The sequence below is a fragment of the Neomonachus schauinslandi genome, chromosome 8 (genome assembly GCF_002201575.2).
Source record: "Neomonachus schauinslandi chromosome 8, ASM220157v2, whole genome shotgun sequence".
In the NCBI taxonomy this organism is placed as follows: Eukaryota; Metazoa; Chordata; class Mammalia; order Carnivora; family Phocidae; genus Neomonachus; species Neomonachus schauinslandi.
In genome coordinates, this window is record NC_058410.1 from 126426228 (window position 1) to 126449120 (window position 22893).

Consider the following 22893-nt stretch of genomic DNA (forward strand, 5'->3'; position numbering starts at 1 on the left):
GCATACAGTCTCAATTCGATAAGCAGAATGTCCAGTCTTAAATATTAATCCTTTAATCGTCATTCAAAAGTAGGATTTCTCATCCCCTTCTCTAAGCTAAGCCTTGTAGTTGGTGGACACCACCTGCCACTGGAGGTCAATTTCCGCTCTCTCTTGGTTCTCCACCTTCTCCATTTGCAGGAGGAGGGAGAAGAAGTAAGGGGATAGGACATTTTTACTTGGCTTGGTGGCTTCAGAGTCTCTGGGCTTGGAAAGTAGCTTGGAAAGTAGCTAAGCTGATTCTCTCTCTGCGGAGCTTGCCGTGGCGAGGGACCTGTGTCCTATAGTTGCCCTTGACCGAGGCTGATGCATCTCTCTTCTGGTGGTCACTTGATACTCCTTCATCAGCCCCTAAGAATCTGGCATTCCCTTCCAGCCTCTTGCTGCTGGTGTCCCTCCAGGCGACTTTGGGCAGAGCCCAAGATAACTCAACTCCCTCCTGCTTGGTTCTTAACAAACTGTCACACACATCTTTTGTCCTGGTGACAAACTCAGAGAAAACAGGCCCCTCTGTGGGGCTACCACAGCTTGCTTTAGTTTTCTCAGGCATGGGGCATCACTGATCCCCTGTTTCCCAACTTTTAGGAAATGCAGATCAAAGTTCTCCAGGCGATCTTCTAGAAACCCTCTCGCCAGGCTTTAGATAAAAGAGGTAGAATCATTTGGGGGCAATGGGAGTCCACAACATGACGGATTCAAAGAAATTTCTTCTCCAGTCTTCCCTACTCTCTTTTTATATATTGGATCTGGCCAAGAGATACGAGTCGTGAAACAGGTTCTTTGAAATTTCCTTCAGAAACTCTGCACACGGGGGAAACTCACTCTCACTTTAAGAACTGGCAACTGTTTGGGTGCCTGGGTGGCTCAGATGGTTGGGCGTCTGCCTTTGGCTCAGGTCATGATCCCAGGGTCCTGGGATCGAGTCCCGCATCGGGCTCTCTGCTCCTTGGGAGCCTGCTTCTCCCTCTGCCTCTCTCTCTCTCTCTGTCTCTCATGAATAAATAAATAAAAATCTTAAAAAAAAAAAAAAAAGAACTGGCAACTGTTTTATTAACACCTCAAGGACTAGGCCACGAAGAACCCCATTTTAACATCCTGCTATGGTCTTAATCAACCCCATAGGGTTTGTGCACATACCATGTAGTATCAAATCTACAGAAATAATGGATGGTAAGTTTAACGTTAGTATAAGAAAATCTGGTCATAAAATACATATATAAGCTGTTTTGCTGTAGACAAAAATCTTAGCTCATAATCTTTATAATATCTTCCTTAGAGGTGATTGTAAGTTCCACGAGGGCAGGTATTCTGGCTTTCCAATTCAAGTTCTACAAAAAACTTTTATGAAGCAACTATTTTATGCTAGGCAAAATACCAAGCACTTGCATATAGTTTATCTTAAATTAAAAGAAGGAGAAAAGATGTATTATTTATATACTTATGTTTTAAAGTTAAAGACATTATTATTTAGAAAAAAAGAGAAAAACTTACTGTGGTTTTTTTTCTTGCTCTCTCTCTGGGCCTAATTAAGTCTTCCAAATGTTTATTTCTCTCTTCTAAACTGGAGGGAGAAACAATTGAATTTTATGACTAAAATTGACTTTTCTAAACTGATATTTTGTTGGACTCACTGGAGGATTTGAGAAGATGAATATAAATGGCAAATCTGGCTTTTTGTCAAAGTCTCTCATCCATCTACCTCACCATACGACAATTTGGGATTCTTTTTTTTTTTTAATATTTTATTTATTTATTTGACAGAGAGAGAGCACAAGCAGGGGGAGCAGGGAAAGGGAGAGGAAAGAGCAGACTTCCCGTGCAGCAAGGAGCCCAACGTGGGACTCAATCCCAGGACCCTGGGATCATGACCTGAGCCGAAGCCAGCCGCTTAACGGACAGAGCCACCCAGGCACCCTGACAATTTGGGATTCTTTCCTAGCAACTCCAATAATTTAATCAGTTTTTCCCTTTAGGGGTTCCAGTGGTGAGGAGGGAAAGTAGACAGTAGTAAACCTATAAAGTGACAGTTCAATGTTCTATTCATTTACACAGACAGTGGGTAGAGAACTGATCCCTGGTTCCCTGATTCCCCATGAAGAAACTCAACATCATCCTGGGGGTGTGTGTAACATGTTAAAAACACAGCCCCTGAACTGTGAGCTGCTTTAACATGGGGAAATGTGTAATAGTGTCATAGGAAGGATCATAGCACTCAGATGCCTGTTAGAGATTTACTTGTGTTTTACTTTTATGGCTTCCAACAAGAGAGATACCAGCAGGTTCCCTTTTTGCCTCTAGGAGGTCAAATTCAATTAAAATAGTCTCTTCCCAAACTTGCTTTCCCATCCAGGGACAGTTTGTTACTTTCCTGTGACTGCTGTAACAAATTACTACAACCTTGGCTTGGAACAACACATATTTATTTGAGAGGTCAGAGGTCTGAAATCAGATGCACTGGGCTAAAATCAAGGTGTCAGCAAGGATGTGCTCCCTCCAGAGGCTGAGGAGGAGTATTCTTTGCCTTGCCTTTTCCATCATGTCTGGCTGCAGTCCTAATTCCTTGGTGCCTGGCTGTCAGCACATCGCCTTTTCTGCCTGATTGCTTGCTTGATCACATTGCTGTCTTGTCATCAAATTTCTCTCTGCCTCCCTCCTACAACAACAGTTATGACTGCATTTCGGGCTCCCCCGAATAATCCAGGATAATCTTGCCATCTCGAGATCCTTAATTTAATCACATCTGCCAAGTCCCTTTTGCCAGATAAGGGCACATTCTCAAGTTCCAGGGAATCGAACTTGCATCTCTTTGGGAAGCCATTACTCAGCCCACCACAGAGATAGGAAATTCTCTTGCAGGAGTCATCACCTCAAATGCAAATGTCTATGGAAGACTCAGTATACAGAAATACAATTGATTTTTGTATATTGATCTTGTGCCCCCCAACTTTGTTAATCTCTTAATAGTCCTAGTAGCTTTTTGTAGATTTCATCAGATTTTCTACACAGATGATCATGTCATTTAAAAAACAAATTCATTTTTGCTTGTTCATTTTCAACTTGAATGTCTTTTAGTTCTTTCTGATTGCATTGGGCAGAACTTCCAGTACAATGTAAATAGAAGTCTTATTTCTGATCTTGAAAAAGTATTCAGTCTCTCATTATTAAGTATGATTTTTAACAGTACTTTTTCTATGGATGCTGCTCATAATTGAATGAGTTCCCTTCTATTCCTAGTTTGTTTGGAGTTTGTATCAGGAATGGCTTTTGTGAAGTGTTTTTTCTGTCTGATCACATGCTTTTTCCTTTTTAATTTTTAATATGTTGTCTTATGTTAATAGGATTACTTCACATAGAGCTGACTTCCCCCTTTCTTTTGCCCATATAAGGTAGCGTTCACAGGCTTCAGGGATTAGGACTCGGATATCTTGTAGGGAGCCATGTTTTCTATATGCCATAATTATTGTTCTGCCCTTTACTTTTACCTCTCCTTTTTCTCATGCCAACCCTTTTTCATTAAAAAAGAAAAAAAGTCAAAGAAATACAATGGAATTATGACTATAAATAGAGCAGTGAACCATTGTTCACTATATTCTCTGTGATCAAGGTATTTAAACCATGGATTCTAAGATTTTATTTATTTATTTATTTGGCGGGGGGAGGAGCCGTGGGAGAGGGAGAGAGAGAATCTCAAGCAGACTCTGTGCTGAGTGCAGAGCCTGACACGGGGCTTGATATCATGATCCTGAGATCATGACCTGAGCCGAAACCAAGAGTTGGACGCTTAACCGACTGAGCCACCCAGGCTCCCCCAAGCCATGGACTTTTAATAGCATGTTCAAGCCAAGCAAATATTGTTGATCACCCTGTACTCAGACTATAATGGAATTAGGAAGAAAGGTTATGGATTTACACTCTGGGATTTTCTGTGACTTCTGATTTGGTTTTGCATGGAAAAACATTTGTGGGGACTTCACGTGGGTAGAAACCACAGTTGCTATGAAAGGGCAGGAACTGTTATCTGTGAATCCAGTGTTCTCTGTAAGAGACATGGCCTTGGAGATATTCTTCGAGGACTCAGGGGGTACTCTATGGGTGGTAAATAGTGAATACATTAATGTAAAGGACACTGATAAGTGCCCTTAAAGCCTGTGTAGTACAGTCCATGATGGATAGACAATGAAGTGGAAGATCACCTAGAATAACAAGGTAGCATGGCTGGAGAAGATGGGAGGCCAGGACAGGAAATGAACTGAGACTTTTTTTTTATTACAACTTTCAACCCATTACTCCATGGATATTTTATTGTGCTCCACTTATTCTTTAATCTTCCAATAAGGACGAACATATCTTCTCAAAGTTCATGCACAGTTTTTGTAGGGAACTTTTGTTTGCTATTATAAATAGAGTTTTAAAGCTTGCATTTATTTACAGTGTGTTGGTCATGTACAGAAATTCGGTTGACTTTGGAACTTTTTCTTTTAATTGTCATTTTTACTAAAAATATCAGTAATATATCTGTAGATTGTTTTGGGCTTTCTGTGTAGGTAATTATATCATTGGAAAATAATAACAATTTTGTTACCTTCAGACCAACCTTTATAACTTTTCTTTCTTTTTTTAAAAAGATTTAATTTATTTATTTGCGAGAGGGAGAGCATGAACAGGAGGGGCAGAGGGAGAGAGAATCTCAATCAAACTCAGTGCTGAGCACGGAGCCCAAAGTGGGGTTCAATCCCACAACCCTGAGATCATGACTAGAGCCGAAACCAAGAGTCAGATGCTTAACTGACTGAGCCACCCAGGCGCCCCTACAATTTTTCTTTCTCTCTTCTTATGGCACTGGTGAGGACTGCTAGGATATTGCTAAATAGAATTGGCAACAACCATGGGTTTATTCATCTTGTTCCTAATTTTTAGATGACGTACTTGGAGTGTTTCAGTTGATTATTATATTGGCTTTGATTTTTTTGGGGGGGAAGGTGATGGGAACATAACTCTTAATCAAAAAGTAGAAGATTCCCTTACTTGTATTTTTGTCATGAGCTCTCCAAAAAAAAAAAAACCAAGCCAAAAAAACAAACAAAACAAAACAAAAAACTTTTAATGTATACTGGTGTAGAGTTCCTGAACCTACTGAAATATTTTCTCCCTTAATCATTTAATGTGGTGGATTTTTAATAGACTTTCTAACATTGAACCTTTCATTGCTGTGATAAATTTAATTTGCTCAGGATGCACTGTTGTTTTTTTCATTGCTGGGTTCAGTTTGTTTATAATTTTTGTTTAGAATTTTTGCATATTTATGATGAAATTAGCTTATCATTTACTTCTCAGGCTGTCCTTGTCTGGTTTTAATGTTAAGATTATATTATTTGTCTATCTTTTGAAATAATTTGCTTAAGATTGGGTTTATCTGTTTATTAAATGCTTGGGAAAAGTGTGAGTATTTTATAGTTTTCTGAGTATAGATTCTTTGTCTCTTTGGTTAGATTTATTCCTAGGGATCTTATGGTTTTGGGTACAATTGTAAATGGGATCGACTCCTTAATTTCTCTTTCTTCTGTCTTGTTGTTGGTGTATAGAAATGCAACTGATTTCTGTGCCTTGATTTTATATCCTGCCACTTTACTGAATCCCTGTATAAGTTCTAGCAGTTTCGGGGTGGAGTCTTTTGGGTTTTCCACATAAAGTGTCATATCATCTGCAAAGAGTGAGAGTTTGACTTCTTTGCCGATTTGGATGCCTTTTATTTCTTTTTGTTGTCTGATTGCTGTGGCTAGGACTTCTAATAACTATGTTGAATAGCAGTGGTGATAGTGGACATCCATGCCATGTTCCTGACCTTAGGGGGAAAGGCTCTCAGTTTTTCCCCATTGAGAATGACATTCGCTGTGGGTTTTTCATAGATGGCTTTTATGATATTAAGGTATGTGCCCTCTATCCCTATACTCTGAAGAGTTTTGATCAAGAAAGGATGCTGTACTTTGTCAAATGCTTTTTCTACATCTATTGAGAGTATCATATGGTTCTTGCTCTTTCTTTTATTAATCAAAAAGCTGCTTTAATATGCTTAATGGTAATTCCGATTTTCTTTCTTCCCTGAGTCAATCTGAAAATATTTTTTTTGTAGGGGCACCTAGGTGGCTCAGTCAGTTCAGGTCAAGGTCATGAGATGGAGCCCTGCATCAGGCTCTGCTCTCAGCAGGGGAGTCTGCTTAGGATTTTCTCTCCTCCCTCTGCCCCTCACCCCTGCTCGCTAGCTCTTTAAATAAATAAATAAATAAATAAATAAAATCTTTAAAAAAACCTTTTATAAAAATTTTTTTTCTATAAAAATATTTCTACAAAAATTGCATTTCACCTAATTTTTCAAAATCATTAGTATAAAGTTTTTATTATATCTCTTTAATCTCTGCTGCACCTGTTGTCATTTCTCCATTTTCATTTCATTTTGAAGTTTCCAATAGTAAAGTCTTATTGTCAGTAAATGATCTATGTTTTTGTCTGAAATTCCTGTATCTCATCTGCATTTCTTCAAGAGTTCAAGTGGCTAAAACATTCTCAGTTGGCACTGATTCTTATCAGCACTTTGCAGATGGTATTCCATTCTCTTCTGGCTTTTATTGTTGCTATCAACAGGAGAGCTGTCAGTCAAACTGGCTTTCATTTGCAGGTACCTCATTTCTCTAAGCCTGGGTTTTTTGTTTTGTTTTTTTTTATAAAGATTTTATTTATTTATTTGACAGAGAGATAGACAGAAGAGCACAAGCAGAGGGAGTGGCAGAGGGAGAGGGAGAAGCAGGCTCTGCACTGAGCAGGGAACCTGATGCAGGACTTGATCCCAGGACCCTGAGATCATGACCTGAGCCGAAGGCAGACGCTTAACCATCTGAGCCACCCAGGCGCCCTCTAAGCCTGGTTTTAAGATAGACTTTTATCTAGTTTTCTTTAGTTTCACAACAACACTGCGAGGTCTTGGTTTCTTTACATTTATCCCCTTCAGATTAAAACCTTATTCTGAAAAATCCTCCATAGTTTATTCTCCACTATTCTATTCTCTTTTTCTAAAATTTCAGATATTTTGGATTTTTCTACTCTGAGCACTGTTTCACTTGACCTTTATTTCATGTGTGTCTGTGTGATACAGTGTATGGATTTTTTTTCTCTAACTCACTAATTCTTTCTTGTTCTGTGACCAATCTGCTGTCTATCCTGTTCATTGAGTATGTATTATGTACGTATGTATGTATTTCTGTGACAGCACGGAACTGGAAGAAGGGTCATGTTAGATAGTGTGGTCGTAGAAGGCCTTCTCTGAGGAGGTGACATTTGAACAGAGACTAAAGGTCGAGAAGGATAGAGTGTCAGCTCAGGGGAAAACATTCCAGGCAGAAGAAAGAGCACGAGTGGATGCCTGAAACAGGGCAGTCTTGACAAGTTCTAGGAACTAAAAGGAATAATGAGGTTAGAGAGAAACAGTACAAGGTAAGATTATGTAGGGTTGGGCGCCTGGGTGGCTCATTTGGTTAAGCAACTGCCTTTGGCTCAGGTCATGATCTTGGAGACCCAGGATCGAGTCCCACATTGGGCTCCCTGCTCAGCAGGGAGTCTGCTTCTCCCTCTGACTCTCCCCCCTCTCATGCTCTCTCTCTCAAATAAATAAATAAAATCTTAAAAAAAAAAGATTATGTAGGGTTTTAGAAGCTGTAGTGGAGTCTGCATTTATATTGAGTGTGGAGGGGAGCTATTCAAAGATTTAAAGCACTTTAAAATAGTGCAATCTGACTTGTGGTTTTTAAAATAATTTTTAGAGAGGTATAATTGACTAACATTTTATATTAGTTTCAGATGTACAACATGTTTTAATATTTGTATATATTGTGAAATGATCACCACAGTAAGTCTAGTTACCATCTGTTACCATATAGTTACAAAAAATTCCTTTCTTGTGATGAGAAATTTTAATATTTACTCTCTTAGCAACTTTCAAATATGCAACACAATATTATTAACTATAGTCACTATGCTGTACATTACATCCCAAGGACTTATTTTATAACTGGAAGTTTGTACCTTTGACCCCCTTTACCCATTTCACTGACCCTCCCCACCCCCACACCAACCAATAATCTATTCTCTGTATCTATGAACTTGTTTTGTTTTGTGTTTTAGATCCCACATATAAAGGAGATCAGATGGTATTTGTCTTTCTCTCTCTGACTCATTTCATTTAAATGATGCCCTCGGGCGCCTGGGTGGCTCAGTTGGTTAGGCGACTGCCTTCGGCTCAGGTCATGATCCTGGAGTCCCTGGATCGAGTCCCGCATCGGGCTTCCTGCTCGGCAGGGAGTCTGCTTCTCCCTCTGACCCTCCCCTCTCTCATGTGCTCTCTCTCATTCTCTCTCTCTCAAATAAATGAAATCTTTAAAAAAAAATAAATAAAAAATAAATAAATGATGCCCTCAAGGTCCATCCATGGTGTCACAAATGGCTGCATTCCTTTGTTTTTATGGCTGAATCATATTCCATTGCATACATATACCATGTTTTCTTTATCCATTTATCCACTGATGGATACGTAGGTTGTTTCCGTATCTTGACTATTGTAAATAATGCTGTAATGAACATGGCGGTGCATATATCTTTTTAAGATAGTTTTCATTTTCTTCGAATAAATACCCAAGAGTAGAACGGCTGAATCATACGGTAGTTGTATCTTTAATTTTTTGAGGAACTTCCATACTGTTTTCCACAGTGGCTGCACCAATTTACATTCCCACCAACAGTGCACATCTCCGCATCTTAGCCAACACTTGTTACTTCTAGTCTTGTTAATAATAGCCCTTCTAACAGCTGTGGGGTGATTTCTCATTGTGGTTTTGACTTGCATCTCCATGATGATTAGTGATGTGAGCACCTTTTCATGTACCTGTTGGCCATCTGTATATGTTGAACTGGGATATTTTTGTGAGAGGATCCACCTCTCACCATGATGTTGTCACAGATGTCATGGGGAGTAGGGTAGAGAGAACAAGTCTAAAATTTCATAGAAAAGTATTCCTGAACCAGGAGTGTATGGAGCAGGGATTTCTGTATCTGAAACTGATCTGGCTACAGGTGTTAACAGAGAAAGCAGTGTTTGGGGGAGAGATGCATGATGACTTCAATCTCTGCAGCATTGTGGAAAAGCTGCTTTACTCAGACTGGGAAGAAAGTGAATGTATCTCTGAGGAAAGGGCATTTGAGTGGGGATTTGAGGGACAGTAGGAGATAACTGGGGTGCGGGTAGCCTGAGCATTCCAGGTAGAACAGCCTATACTAACACCATGAGGCAAAAGGGAATGTGATGCATTTGAGAAGCTATAATATCTCCAGTGTGGCTGAAAGCAAGGCAGGGAGGGGAATGGTGAGATGGGGTTGGAAAGGCAGGAAGAAACTGTATCTTGAAAAAACTTGTAGGCCATGTTAAGAATTTTTGCCTTTATCCAAAAGCGATGGTTTGTTTCCCCCACCCTTCTTTACCCCCCTCCCATATGTTCACCTGTTTCGTTTCTTCAATTCCACATATGAGTGAAATCATAAGGAAACAAACTGTAAGAGACTCTTAACAATAGAGAACAAACTGAGGATCACTGGAGGGGAGTTGGGTGGGGGGGATGGACTAAATGGGTCATGGGCATTAAGGAGGGCACTTGTTGTGATGAGCACTGGGTGTTATATGTAAGTGATGAACCACCAAATTCTACTCCTGAAACTGCTATTGCACTGTATGTTAACTAACTAGAATTTAAATAAAAATTTGAAAGAAAAAAAATAGGAGCAATGGAAGAAATCACTAAAAGTGTTTTAAGGGGCAGATCAGATTAATATTTCACAAAGATTACTCTGACTGCATGTACAAAATGGACCTCACCAGGTTCCTTCTTTTATTTAGTCTTTTAGAAAAGTCATATACCATTAAGGGCTTTTATAAGGAAGCAGCTGTTTCTAAGATCCAAGGCATGTAAACTGAAAACTTACAGAATATCCAGTGAAAATATTTGAAGAAAGATCCTTCAAATACCCCTAAATTTTAACAGAATACACTAGACCAATTGAAAGAAACATTTCTCTAATGATGTATTCGATAATTTTTGAAGCAGCATACACCTTTTAATAAGATCAAAGCTAATTCACTGTAATTAAAAACTATCTTCATGAATATAATAGACTATATTTGATTAAAAAGATGACAATCCTGATCACTTAAATCAATTCACACGATTTGCGGCAGGGGTTCTTGAACTGTCCAGACATTCTAATCTCCTGGACAATACACTGTTGCCCAGAACCCATGTGATATTTTAGCTTATTGGATTGGGGAGTAGAGTCTGGGCATTGGATGTTTTTTAAAAAACATTCAGGGGAATTCTAATAAGCAGCCAAAGTTGATAACCATTTTAGTACAATTTATAGAACTCAGATGTCAAGTCTCTTCTTGAACACAAACTGGATAAGCCAGTTTTCTGAAATACAAGTTTAATAAAACAATTTGAATTTTAAAAATAACTGGGGCAAAGCAATATGGCCTGAGTGATTGTTTGATATTGTTTTAGAAATATTAGGTTATTCATTATTTTTATATTTTATGAGCCCATGATGATTGAACATTGGCTGAGTTTTCTTGGTAATAAGTTAAGGAGGAGCCTTATTTTACTTCTCTTGAGTGTATAATAACATCTCCCTCCTCCAAATTTAAAACTTGTCAATGTCAGTCTGAAAAACCAGAAAATTGTTTTAACATTCATTTTGCTTAGAAATAATAGTGAAAAACAAAAACAAACTTCCCAAGGTACAAATACCCACACTGTCTTTCAATTATCTTGTGGTGAGTTACCCTATAGAAAGTTCATATTTGGGGTGTCTTTCTATGTAAGATTAGACCTTTTGCTTAAGCTCTAGTGCTAGTCAGCACAGTATAAATGAAACTGCAGGAAGGATGAGGAAAGAGCATATGGGAAATGAGGATAATGAGTGAAAAAATTTGTAGAATTTAAAATTTTTGGAGTGTTTTCAAGCTGAATCTCATTCTAATGAGAGCTTAGTTGGTTCTTGATAAACGTACATGTATGATTCATTTGGTGTGCATTCGAAAACATTTTGTGGATAAAGTCTAAGCATTGCAAGGTTATTTTACTTGAATACCATGGAATATCTTCTGAAATTTTTGGATATCTCTCACTAATTCCATCACCTCCCTCCTCGCTGAAATCAAAGGGAGCTCTGAGAAAGGAAGATGAAAATCCACTTATTCAAGTAGTCAGACATTAAACAGACTCTTTTATTGAAAAAAAAGTCTTAATTTATAAAAACTGCACTATTTTCCTCTTCCTAGGAGTCTAAGAACAGAAACTTGGCAAGCCAGAGAGCAAAATAAAATATGAGTAAATGTTTACAAAATTAAAAACTAAGCTTTTTCAACTTACTATGCAATCTGGGAGTGGGATATCTCGAGTCTTTGGTCAGCACATTTGATTATTTCTTCATATGAGGTAACCTTGAAAAAAGAAGCTAAAAATTATTCTCTGATAAATTGTAGAATTTTTATTTTTTGCTTAAAAAAAAATTCTCTACACACTGACATTCAATTATGTGACTCCCACCAGTAGTTTTACAGTAGGCAAAACATCTTCCTTACAGTTTGAAATCAGGAATATGAATAGAAATAAAATCATAAAGTGCCTACTCATCATGAAGGAGTGAAGTGTCAGAAAGTGGACAACCTCAGTGGGTCAACTATAATCCAGTTGTCTTCCACACAAATGGTGGATGTATCCGCTGAGGGTTAGAGCCTGTTTGGTTAAAGTTAATGCAGCTTTGAGGAGGTAAACTACAATGTTAGGTTGGCAACATTTATAATTAGTCTCAAAATGAAGTTGCAATACTAAGACCTGAAATTGCTGATGGCAGAGGTAAAGATACACACAATGTTCTTTGCTAGGTGTCAGCTAAAAAAGCTAATGGGAGCATTTATAATGTCATTAAAGAAGTAAAAGGAATCAATATAAATATGTTCCATCATTCCTCAGATCCTTTGTAGCACCAAAATTCTATTATTTTAGTATTTGGCATAGTTTTAATTATTTTATTTTATTATTTTTAAAAGATTTTATTCATTCATTCATCATTCATTCATTCATTCATTCATGAGAGAGAGAGGCAGAGGCAGAGGGTGAAGCAGGCTCCCTGCAGAATCCCGATGTGGAACTCGATTCCAGGACCCCGGGATCATGACCTGAGCTGAAGGCAGACGCTTAACAGACTGAGTCACCCAGGCACCCTGGCATCGTTTTTAAAGACAAAGATTTCTATAAGAAAATTTGTACCTTATTTATTAAGTTGCCTAAATGTCTTTGATACTTGTCATTTTCTTCAATGAGTCTGTTGCAGTGGTCTTCTTTTGACTCTAGAAGATTTCCCAATTTTGCAATCTATGGAGAAACATCAGTAAAAATACTAACTTGGAAACTGTCATGAAAACCATATACTGAGAACAAATGAGAACAGTGACCTAAACTTTATTCCAAGATTCTCTTAAACCAAGTTGTACCATAAGTGAATCAATAGATGCTAATCCTAGTTAGACTGCATTTAGAACAGATAAGCAGAAATTATAATTTTATAATTAGTTATAATTCTCTCCAATTTAATATTATGAAACAGCTTTGCAAATAATTTAACACTTGTTAGTGAATACAAATATCAGCCCAAATCTTCACTACCTTCTTTTTTTTTTATGCTCTATCCATTTATAACCAATGCATAAATATATTTGATTGTCTCTGAAGTAAAGCACTGATGTGCTTGATGATGCATTTTCAGGTTTGATAAATATTCTCAACTTGCATTAATGATGTCAAGTTATAAAAAAAAGGTTCAGCTCTTATGTCGCGTTCTAAGATTCAATGTTTATTTGCAAAAAAAAAATAAGAATTAAAAATTTTATTTCTAAAAGTGACATCTTGGATTAATTATCAGGAAAGGGTATTCACAAGTTCCCTTAGCAGTTACCTTAATTTTCAAATCAATTATAGAAGAAAAATGACAGAAATGTCCCCATTAAATACCAATGTTAAGGGGCGCCTGGGTGGCTCAGTTGGTTAAGTGTCGGCCTTTGGCTCAGGTTGTGATCCCGGGGTCCTGGGATCGAGCCCCACATTGGGCTCCCTGCTCAGCGTGGAGCCTGCTTCTCCATCTGCCTCTCCCCACCCCCACTCATTCTCTCGCTCTCTCTCTCATAAATAAATAAAATCCTTAAAAAGATAAAAAAAAATACCAATGTTAAAGAATGGCCATCAATCTTCTGTTTTAGATATACTTATGTGTCTGTAGTGAAATCCCCTAGGAGAAGCAATGGCAAAACAAATTTGCAGCAGAAATAGCAACTTTCTTATTCTTATTTACTTAAAGATTTTATTTATTTATTTTAAAGAGAGAGAGAGCGCTAGAGAGAGAGAAGCAGCAGGGGAAAAGGGAGAAGCAGGCTTCCCGCCGAGCAGGGAGCCTGATGTGGGGCTCCATCCCAGGACTCCGGGATCATGACTCGAGCCGAAGGCAGATGCTTAACTGATTGAGCCACCCAGGCGCCCCTCTTACTTTTTTTTAAAAAAATATTTTATTTATTTATTTATTTGACACAGAGAGAGAGCATGTGAGCATGGGCAGGAGCAGAGGGAGAGGGACGAGCAGAGCCTGATGGGAGGCTTGATCTCACGACCCTAAGATCATGATCTGAGCCGAAAGTAAGAGACCCTCAACGGACTGAGCCACCCAGTTGCCCCTTATTCCTACTCTTATTAAATTAATGGGGACAATACCAAGTTAGTGGTCCTACTCCTCTGACTACACACATTATTTAAGGTAGGGAGTATAGCTATTATTACCATGATGTAACAGATGAAATCAAGGTGAAGAGAATCTAAAACTTTTTGAAAGGATATGTCTAGAAGTGAAAAAACTAAAATCCATATTTATCATCCATTAGCGTAGGGCTTTTCCCACTCTAGTCCTTTGCTTCTCCTCACCTGTACTCCTCGCCGGGAGCTTCCTATATCTCATGACCTCTTACTGAGGCATTATGGAATTGCTTCTCACTTCTGTTTTTCATTATAGACTTCATGGCAGGTTTTGGATTTCTTTAATGGCTTTCAAGATCAAAGTAAGAACCCTTTTAAGTCCTTGGATTGAATTTTTTTTTAAAGATTTAATTTATTTATTTGAGAAAGAGAAAGAGAGAGAGAGAGAGAGAGAGCATGAGAGGAGGGAGGGTCAGAGGGAGTAGCAGACTCCCTGCTGAGCAGGGTGCCTGATGCGGGACTTGATCCTGGGATTCCAGGCAGCCGCTTAACCAACTGAGCCACCCAGGTGCCCTGGATTGAATGTTTTAATTTGCTGACCTCAAATTAAAGGAAGAAGAGGAAAATATTTCTTAAGGAATATTTGTTTTAGAGATAAAGGAATAGCTCTTGTAAAGCAGTTTTTTGAATTACAGTGAAAAAGAATCAAAATTTTAAGTTTCTGCTGAAGCGTGTAAAGTTTAACTGCTTTAAGAGTATGACTGACACACGATAAATTGCACGTATTTCAAGAGCACGTTTTGGTAAATTTTCACGTATGTATTCAACTATGAAACCATCACCACAATCATGATAATAAACATATCCATCACTACCCCTCCTCTTGCCTCTTGGTAATTCCTCCCTCCTGCCTGCCTGTCTTCCCTGACTCCCACACTCTATGCCAGCCCCCAGGCAAATACCAATCTGCTTTCTGTCACTGGTGATTAGTCTGTATTTTCTAGAATTGTAGAGAATAGAAGCAAACAGTATTTCCTCTTGTCTGGCTCTTCTTGTTCCACACAATTTTGAGATTCATCTACATTGTATGTGTAGCAGTAGTTCATCCCTTTTTCATTGCTGAGTAGGAGTCCATCATATGGACGTGCCACAGTTTGTTTATCCAGTTCATCTGTTGATCAGCATTGGAGGTGCTTTCAGTTTTTGGCTATTATAAATAAAGCTGCTAGGGACCTTCATGTATAAGTCTTTGTATGAACATACGCTTTCTTTTTAAAAAATATTTTATTTATTTATTTGACAGAAAGAGAGAGACAGTGCATGAACGGTAGGGGAGGGGCAGAGGGAGAGGGGGAAGCAGGCTTCCCGCCAAGCAGGGAGCCCAATGCAGGGCTCAATCCCAGGACCCTGGGATCATGACCTGAGCCAAAGGCAGACGCTTAACGACTGAGCCACCCACGCACCCCTGAACATATGCTTTCATTTCTCTTGGGTAAATACCTAATAGTAGACTGATGGTATATATTTATCTTTTTAGGAAACTGCCAAAATGTTCTTCAAAGTGGCTGTACCATTTTACATTCCCATCAGCAATGTATGAGAGTTGTTGTTTCACGTCCTCATCAATCCTTGGTATGGTCAGTCTTTTTAATAGACACTGTAATAGGTATGTAGTGGTATTCGTTGTTTTAACCTGCATCCTAATGATGCTGAGTATCTCTTCATGTGCTTGTTTGCTATCCATGTATCATTTTAGTGAAGCGTCTGTTAAAATCTTTTTGCCCACTTTTTAAAAAAGATTGTATTTATTTTGAGAGAGAGACTACGTGCACATGACTGGGGGAGGGGCAGAGGCAGCAGGAGAGAGAGAATCTGAAGCCAACTCCAAGGTGAGCACGGAGTCCAACGCACAGCTCCATCTCACGACCCTGAGATCATTACCAGAACCAAAATCAAGAGTCAGACGCTTGAGCTGCTGAGCCATCCAGGTGCACCTTTTGCCCACTTTTTAAATTGGGTTATTTTCTTATTACAAAGTTTTGAGGGTGCTTTACATATTCTAGATACAATTTCTCTATCAATTCTGTGATTTTTCAAATGTTTTCTCCCAGTTTGTGGCTTGTCTTTTAATTAAGAGCTCAAATTTTAAAGTTTAAAAAAATATCCCAAAATAGAAAAGTTTTAGAAGACAGTGTATTAGAGTCAAATCACTGAAAAAGTCTAAAACATTCTCATGAAAGCATACCAAAAAAGTACTTTTTAGTATGTAAAGTAATATTTAAGTAATAATTTAAAGGATGGGGTGGTGGCAACATTTCTCTTTGGTAAAGGAAGATATTACAAAATAACCTTGAATGTGGCTACTTGACTAATATTAATGAAAGCTTTCCTTTAATGTCGTGTCTTTCCCTTGATGTCTCAGAGATGCTGTAATGCTTCAGAGCCAAATGCTAGGAAATCTGAACCCACTCCAAGTCTCCACCAAAAGAAAGCAGATTTGAATGAAGGGAGAGAAACTGAACATTAGTAAAGTGACTTTCTATGCCCTTGGCTTAAAATGGCAGGAAGTAGGGGCACCTGGGTGGCTCACTCTGTTAAGCTTCTGCCTTCGGCTCAGGTCATGATCCCAGGGTCCTGGGATCGAGCCCCGAGTTGTGTCCGGCTCTCTGCTCAGCGGGGAGTCTGCTTGTCTTCCTCTCCCTCTGTTGCTCTCCCTGCTTGTGCACACCCTCTGTCAAATAAAGTTTTTAAAAAATATGGCAAGAGATATAAGTCAAACAGATGACAGAACTCCCATTCACCAGTTCACAGAGAAGAGCCTTCCCTGGGCTCTATTGCACCTGGCCCTAGATTTCTGGATCCATAGATACTATGCCTTGGGCCACTGCCCCCCGACCTCCTATTTGGTCAGTAATTCTTGTGGTTTCCCTTTTAGGCCTTTCACATGACATTCCGGCATGGTTTTGGCCCTGTTTAGTTTTAGTCCTTTGATTTTGGCATCCTCTGTTGCCCCCAGTGAGGATCTCAGGTCTCATTGGGAAACTCCTCCCCTGCTCCCACCCCTCTAGCCTCCCCAGTCAGTCGCCATAACTAAGTGAAGGTAGAAGAGAAATCAGATTTGGGGACAAGCTAAATTGAAGAAGAAGAATCTTTAGATGAGTATCAGGCCCAGGAATATGTACTGTACAAATTTAAAACACTTTGGCTCGGAAAGCAGTTTGGAATCTGCACGTAGTGGATATTATTTATTCTATCACAATTCCTATTCCTTGAAAATATAATGCATGTGTTAAAACCTGTGTTAAATGACAATTGTTAAACTGTGCATATATTAAAATCTACAGGTGAGACTGTCCCACAGATACAATGGTAAAAGCAATATACTGAAAAATGTTCCATCTTACTGCAAGTATAAATTGAAAGGCCAATTGTTTAGAAAAATTTCAAGTGATAATATTTATTACTGGAAGGTTTTGGTGAAATAGTACCACAAACACACCGATATCTGCAAGGTAAAGTTTAAGTCTTTTGAAAATTCATTTGATAGTGTACATAAAGATCCACGTGCTTATTTATAGTTTTATTTTTTTTAAATGCATTTTTTTTTAAAGATTTTTATTTATTTGTCAGAGAGAGAGAGAGCACAGCAGGGGGAGCAGCAGTGGGAGAGGGAGAAGCAGGCTCCTCACTGAGCAAGGAGCCCGATGTGGGGACTCGATCCCAGGAGCCTGGGATCATGAGCTGAGCCGAAGGCAGACGCTTAACGACTGAGCCACCTAGGCGTCCCTTATTTATAGCTTTAAAAGCAGTAATCCCACTTTGATAATTTATTCTAAGGAAGTAACTCACAAAGGAAAAACCTTTCCAGATAAAAGTAAAAAGAACCCAAATATCCAACAAGGGGAATGGCTAAAAAATTATTTTATTTTCACTCTATGGAATATTATACAGTCATTGAAAATTATATACAATCTATATTCAATCTCTAAGGACAGCATAATAACATGTAAAAATGTGTGATATGTTAACTGAAACAAAATTCAACAGTTTACATACAGTATGATTTCAACTCTGTAAAAGTGTGTGGACAAAGACTGGATGTATCTGAAATGTTCTAGTGTGAGCTATGATTTATTCACATGTTAAAATACTACACAGGAGTGAAAAAGAGTAAGTTATAGCTACACCTATCACAAAAAAGAATCTTGCAGTTATAAGATTGAGGGCGGGAAACTTAGAAAAGGATATATAAGATGCAATAGAGAAGATAGGTAAAACAATATGCACGTTGTTTAAAGATAAATATATAAGCAGGAAATATAGACATTCATGGTAAAGGTAAACACTAAATTCAGGATCATGGTTACCACTGGGTGGAGGGGAGGAAAATGCAACTGGAGAGGGACACAGAGAGCTTCAACTACATTCACATTTCATTTCTTTACCTGGGCTGTAGGTACATGGCTATTTATTATATTAGTTTTTACACGGTTTGGTGTGAAATATTTAAAATAAGTACTTTTTAAGATAGCGTCAAAGCCCTTACATAAGGTCCAACGAGACTTCCTCACCCCAGGGTGCTTGAGGGCTGACTGAAGGTGCAGTGGCATGCTCCCCCATCTCCCCAGCACCCCCCTTCCTGTGGTGTCTGCCCACATGCAGCACAGAGGCAGACCCACAGCCGGGGTGATGGGCCTTGACAATCATCTTTTTTTTTTTTTTTTTTTAAAGATTTTATTTATTTATTTGAGACAGAGAGAATGAGAGAGAGAGAGCACATGAGAGGGGGGAGGGTCAGAGGCAGTAGCAGGCTCCCTGCCAAGCAGGGAGCCCGATGCGGGACTCGATCCAGGGACTCGAGGATCATGACCTGAGCCGAAGGCAGTCGCTTAACCAACTGAGCCACCCAGGCGCCCGGGCCTTGACAATCATCTTGAAGAAGCAGGCTTCAAGGGTAGGTCTGAGTAAGGCAGAGGAACAGTTCCCATGTCTGGCCCTGTCCACTTGACCAGAGTAGGGGAAGAAGTCCTCTTGGAGAGCTGCTTCCTACGCTGTGTGGACGAAGCACTGAGAAGTGGAGTGAGAGGTGGAGAAGTCGGCTGGCTGCCGGGGCTGGATGAGGGGCCCTCAGTCCAGGTGTCAGTGTTCAGTCATGAGGTCCTCCAGCAGAAGATTTCCTAAGTTGGGTCCCCGCTATGGCCCCCAGTGTTCTAGATTTATGGACATAGTTCCAACTTAATAATGTATTAACTGCCCTAATATATTATGAGGCACTGAAATCCAGATTGCTGAAAAAAAATAAGGTCAACACATTTTGTATTAGTTTTTTATTGCTGCTGTAAGAAATAACCACAAACTTAGTGGCTTACAACAACATAAATTTATTATCTTACAGTTCTGTAGGTTAGAAGTCTGACAGGGGTCTCCTCATTTGGCTAAAGTTAAGTGTCAGCAGGGCTGTGTTCCTTTCTGAAGGCTTTAGGGGAGATTTTCCAGCTTCTGACGGCTGCCCACCTTCCTTGGCTTGTCGTCCCCTTCCCTCATCCTCAAAGCCAGCAGTGTTGTGTCTCTTACATTCTTCAGTCGTATCTCTCTCTGACATGGCTGGATGCAGGAGATTAGATTGGGCCCATCCTGATAATTCAGGATAATCTATCTCCATATCTCAAGGTACTTGATATAATCACATCTGTAAAGTCCCTTTTGCCATAAGTGCCTAGATTTCTTATTTTATCAAGGGATGCAAAGTCCCCGTTGTCATGTCCCAGGACTAGGATATGAAGATCTTTGGGAGGCTATTACTGTACCTACCACACACCTCTCTAGTAGGATCACTGAGGCCTTTTATAATGAGGGGTACAAGTGTCCTGGGCATACAGTCAAGCTATTTGGCTCTATCTAGTTCATAATTCCAGGTTTCCTAAGAAAAAAAAATTTTTTTTTGCTTCCATTAATACTTTTTCCTCATATGGGGTTGTCTTACACTCTGCTACTGTCAACTTAGAGAGAAAGCGTCAAGGTAGAAATAACATTTCACCAGGACAGTAGAGGTATCCATCATTGTTACGAATGGCCTAGGAGACTGGGACATCTGAAGGCTGGCTGATTGACTGATTGATTGACCTCCCAATTCTTTACACAAAGGTGATTAAATACATAGAGTAAAATATAAATTAAGTACAATTCAACCACAATGTACTGAACAAGTGAAGGACAATCTGCATCTATGAAGACAGTGAAGACCTGACTGTAGTGCCATGTGTTTGGTACTGAGCTTCCCGGTAGCTAAAGCAAAACTGCAATCTGGCCAGTTACATGATTTTCATTATTCACGTGATAAAAACACACCTGTTTCTTTTCTTTCTTTTTTTTTTTTTTAAAGATTTTGTTTATTTATTTGAGAGAGAGAGAATGAGAGACAGAGAGCATGAGAGGGGGTAGGGTCAGAGGGAGAAGCAGGCTCCCCGCTGAGGGGGAAGCCCGATGCGGGACTCGATCCCGGGACTCCAGGATCATGACCTGAGCCGAAGGCAGTCGCTTAACCAACTGAGCCACCCAGGCGCCCCCAAAACACACCTGTTTCTAAAGACAAGTTTTTCCTAGTAGGTCTGAGGCCTCAAAGGAAGTTCTCATCCCTGTGGCACTAAGTGAAACAACAATCTCTCTGTAACAAACGGAGAAAGAGGTTTCCTAGGATTGCTGAGGGCATAACACCAACCTCAGCTTCATAAAAGCAATTCTGTGAAGGCCAAGCGAGCATGTTCCACACAGCAGCTTTCTGAGAATAATCATGACCCAGGTCGTGACTCCTTATTAAGCAGTGAAATGAATTTATGACCAACACAAAAACAAGGAATAGAACAGAAGAATAAAAAACCAGCAGTTCTTCTGTGTGGGGGGACATGTGTATCTGACCAAGAAGTGAGCTGTGTTTTCTACTGTGCATCACTCCAAGAACCAGGAGACGGCTGCACAGATAATCCATCAGGGACGAAGAGCCCTTAAACAAGCTCTGAGTTGGTCAGCGAATAGGCTGATGTTAGATCCCACAGCAAGGGTCTGTAGTGCAAACATTGCTTCTTACACCAGCGTCAGAATAGGATTTAGGAAAATCGAAGCCAGGAAGGTGAGGAATAGGGTGTGGTAGGCACAGTAATGGCCGCCCCAAAATCTCCACACCCTAGTCCTGGGACACGACAATGGGGACTTTGCATCCCTCCATAACATAAGTGCCCAGGGTGCTTGAGAGAGCAAGGAAACAGATGGTAAGGTTGACATCTCCTTGGGGAAACTGAGGAGCAAGCATTGTACCTGACTGGACAGCCATCCCATCTGTGTGACTAGAGTTCTAGTCGGCCCACAATCTTCCTCAGGAGGAGGCTGTTCAGTGGCAGAGAGACCCCCTAACTAGAAAGTTTTCTCAAGGGAATACTGTGTCCAAATCCAGGAACTGGTGGGTATGTTTAATAGTTCAGAGGAACCATAATACACTGGGTTGTGATCGTTTTCTTTTGGCTCACTTAGAACATTCTTCCTAGAGTCATAATTTTCTGTCTTGCATCAGATTTGTTTCCTTATTCTATGATTATAGGAGATGAATATGAATATGAAAATAATCTGCTACCTTGAGTATTTCCTTGACTAGAAATAAACATCTAACTTTAAAGACTACCAAAATAATAAATTAAATAAATGTTTTACATAATACAGAGAGTACTATAGTAAAGTATATGTGTGTGTATATATATATACATATATACATAGTAAAGTATGTATATATATAGTAAAGTATAGTGAAGTATATGGTATGTTTTAGGATAGTATTTCAGTTTTTTTATATAACTACTATATAATAACAGTTAAAGGATATCTTCTATATTACTGATTTAAAAATATTTTATTTTTATTTTTTAAGGATTTTATTTATTTATTTGATAGAGCAAGAGTATAAGCAGGGGGAGCTGTAGAGGGAAAGGGAGAAGCAGGCTCCCTGCTGAGTGGGGGGAGCCCGACTTGGGGCTCAATCCCAGGACCCTGGGATCATGACCTGAGCTGAAGGCAGACGCTTAACTGACTGAGCCACCCAGATGCCCCTAAATATATTTTATTTTTATAAAAAGATTCCTATTTTACTGAATATGGGCTCTAGGAGGACCTTGAGGAATCATTACTATTAGCCTAACCTGAACCCTAAACCCCAGCACTGTTAACTAGACTCTTGTCTGTTCCCTCTGATCAAATCCCTGACTTGGGTGTACCTTATCAAAGGCTTCTAGGATCATGACACATTTTGCACTTGACAGTTAAATACCCACAATGCTAGAGCCTGGCAGTAGGCAAAGCTGGGGTCAAGGACCCTGTCTCAAGCTGGAGGAGGTCAGGAGGTGAAAGGAGCAACAGGAAGTTCAGAAGTGTGATGAACCAAAAGCAAGGGGTCAGAAGGGCCACAAGAGAAGCACATGACAAAGCAGTAGAGGACATATGAGCCATCAAACTTAGCTCCAGCAGACCATGTCTTGCTGGCCTAGAGTTCCTTAGAGAATGAGAAGTGAGCCTTCTGGAGCATACTTCTGCATTTCAGAAACAAAGAGCACAACCAAAACTCTTTATTTCAGAAAATTTCAAACACATACAAAAGTAGAGCGAGGAGTATAATGAACCTCTGTGTGCCCATCACTTAACTTCAACAATCATCAATATTTTTCCATCAGTTTTTCATCCATCTCCAACCTCCCGCCTCCCCAACTCTGCCATCTTTTCATTTCCCTGGAGTATTTAAAAGCAAACCTACCCACTCTATGGGAGAAGATATTTGCAAATGTCTTATCAGATAAAGGGCTGGTATCCAAAATCTATAAAGAACTTACCAAACTTAACACCCAAAGAACAAATAGCCCATTCAAGAAATGGGCAGAAGATATGAACAGACATTTCTCCAAAGAAGACATACAAATGGCCAACAGACAAATGAAAAACATGCTCCACATCACTGGGCATCAGGGAAATACAAATCAAAACC

At 39.5% G+C, this 22893-nt stretch overlaps 1 protein-coding gene across 1 annotated transcript in view; it reads right to left on the reverse strand.

Moving 5' to 3' along the window:
- Positions 1-1545: 1545 nt before the first annotated feature.
- CAGE1 (cancer antigen 1) overlaps positions 1546-22893 on the reverse strand; it is a gene marked incomplete at both ends in the record, with an annotated part of 61936 nt that continues 40588 nt past the window's right edge. Inside the window, 3 exon segments of the mRNA XM_044917235.1 lie at positions 1546-1600; positions 11505-11575; positions 12405-12509. Of these exon segments, the coding sequence (XP_044773170.1) occupies positions 1546-1600; positions 11505-11575; positions 12405-12509 (231 nt within the window).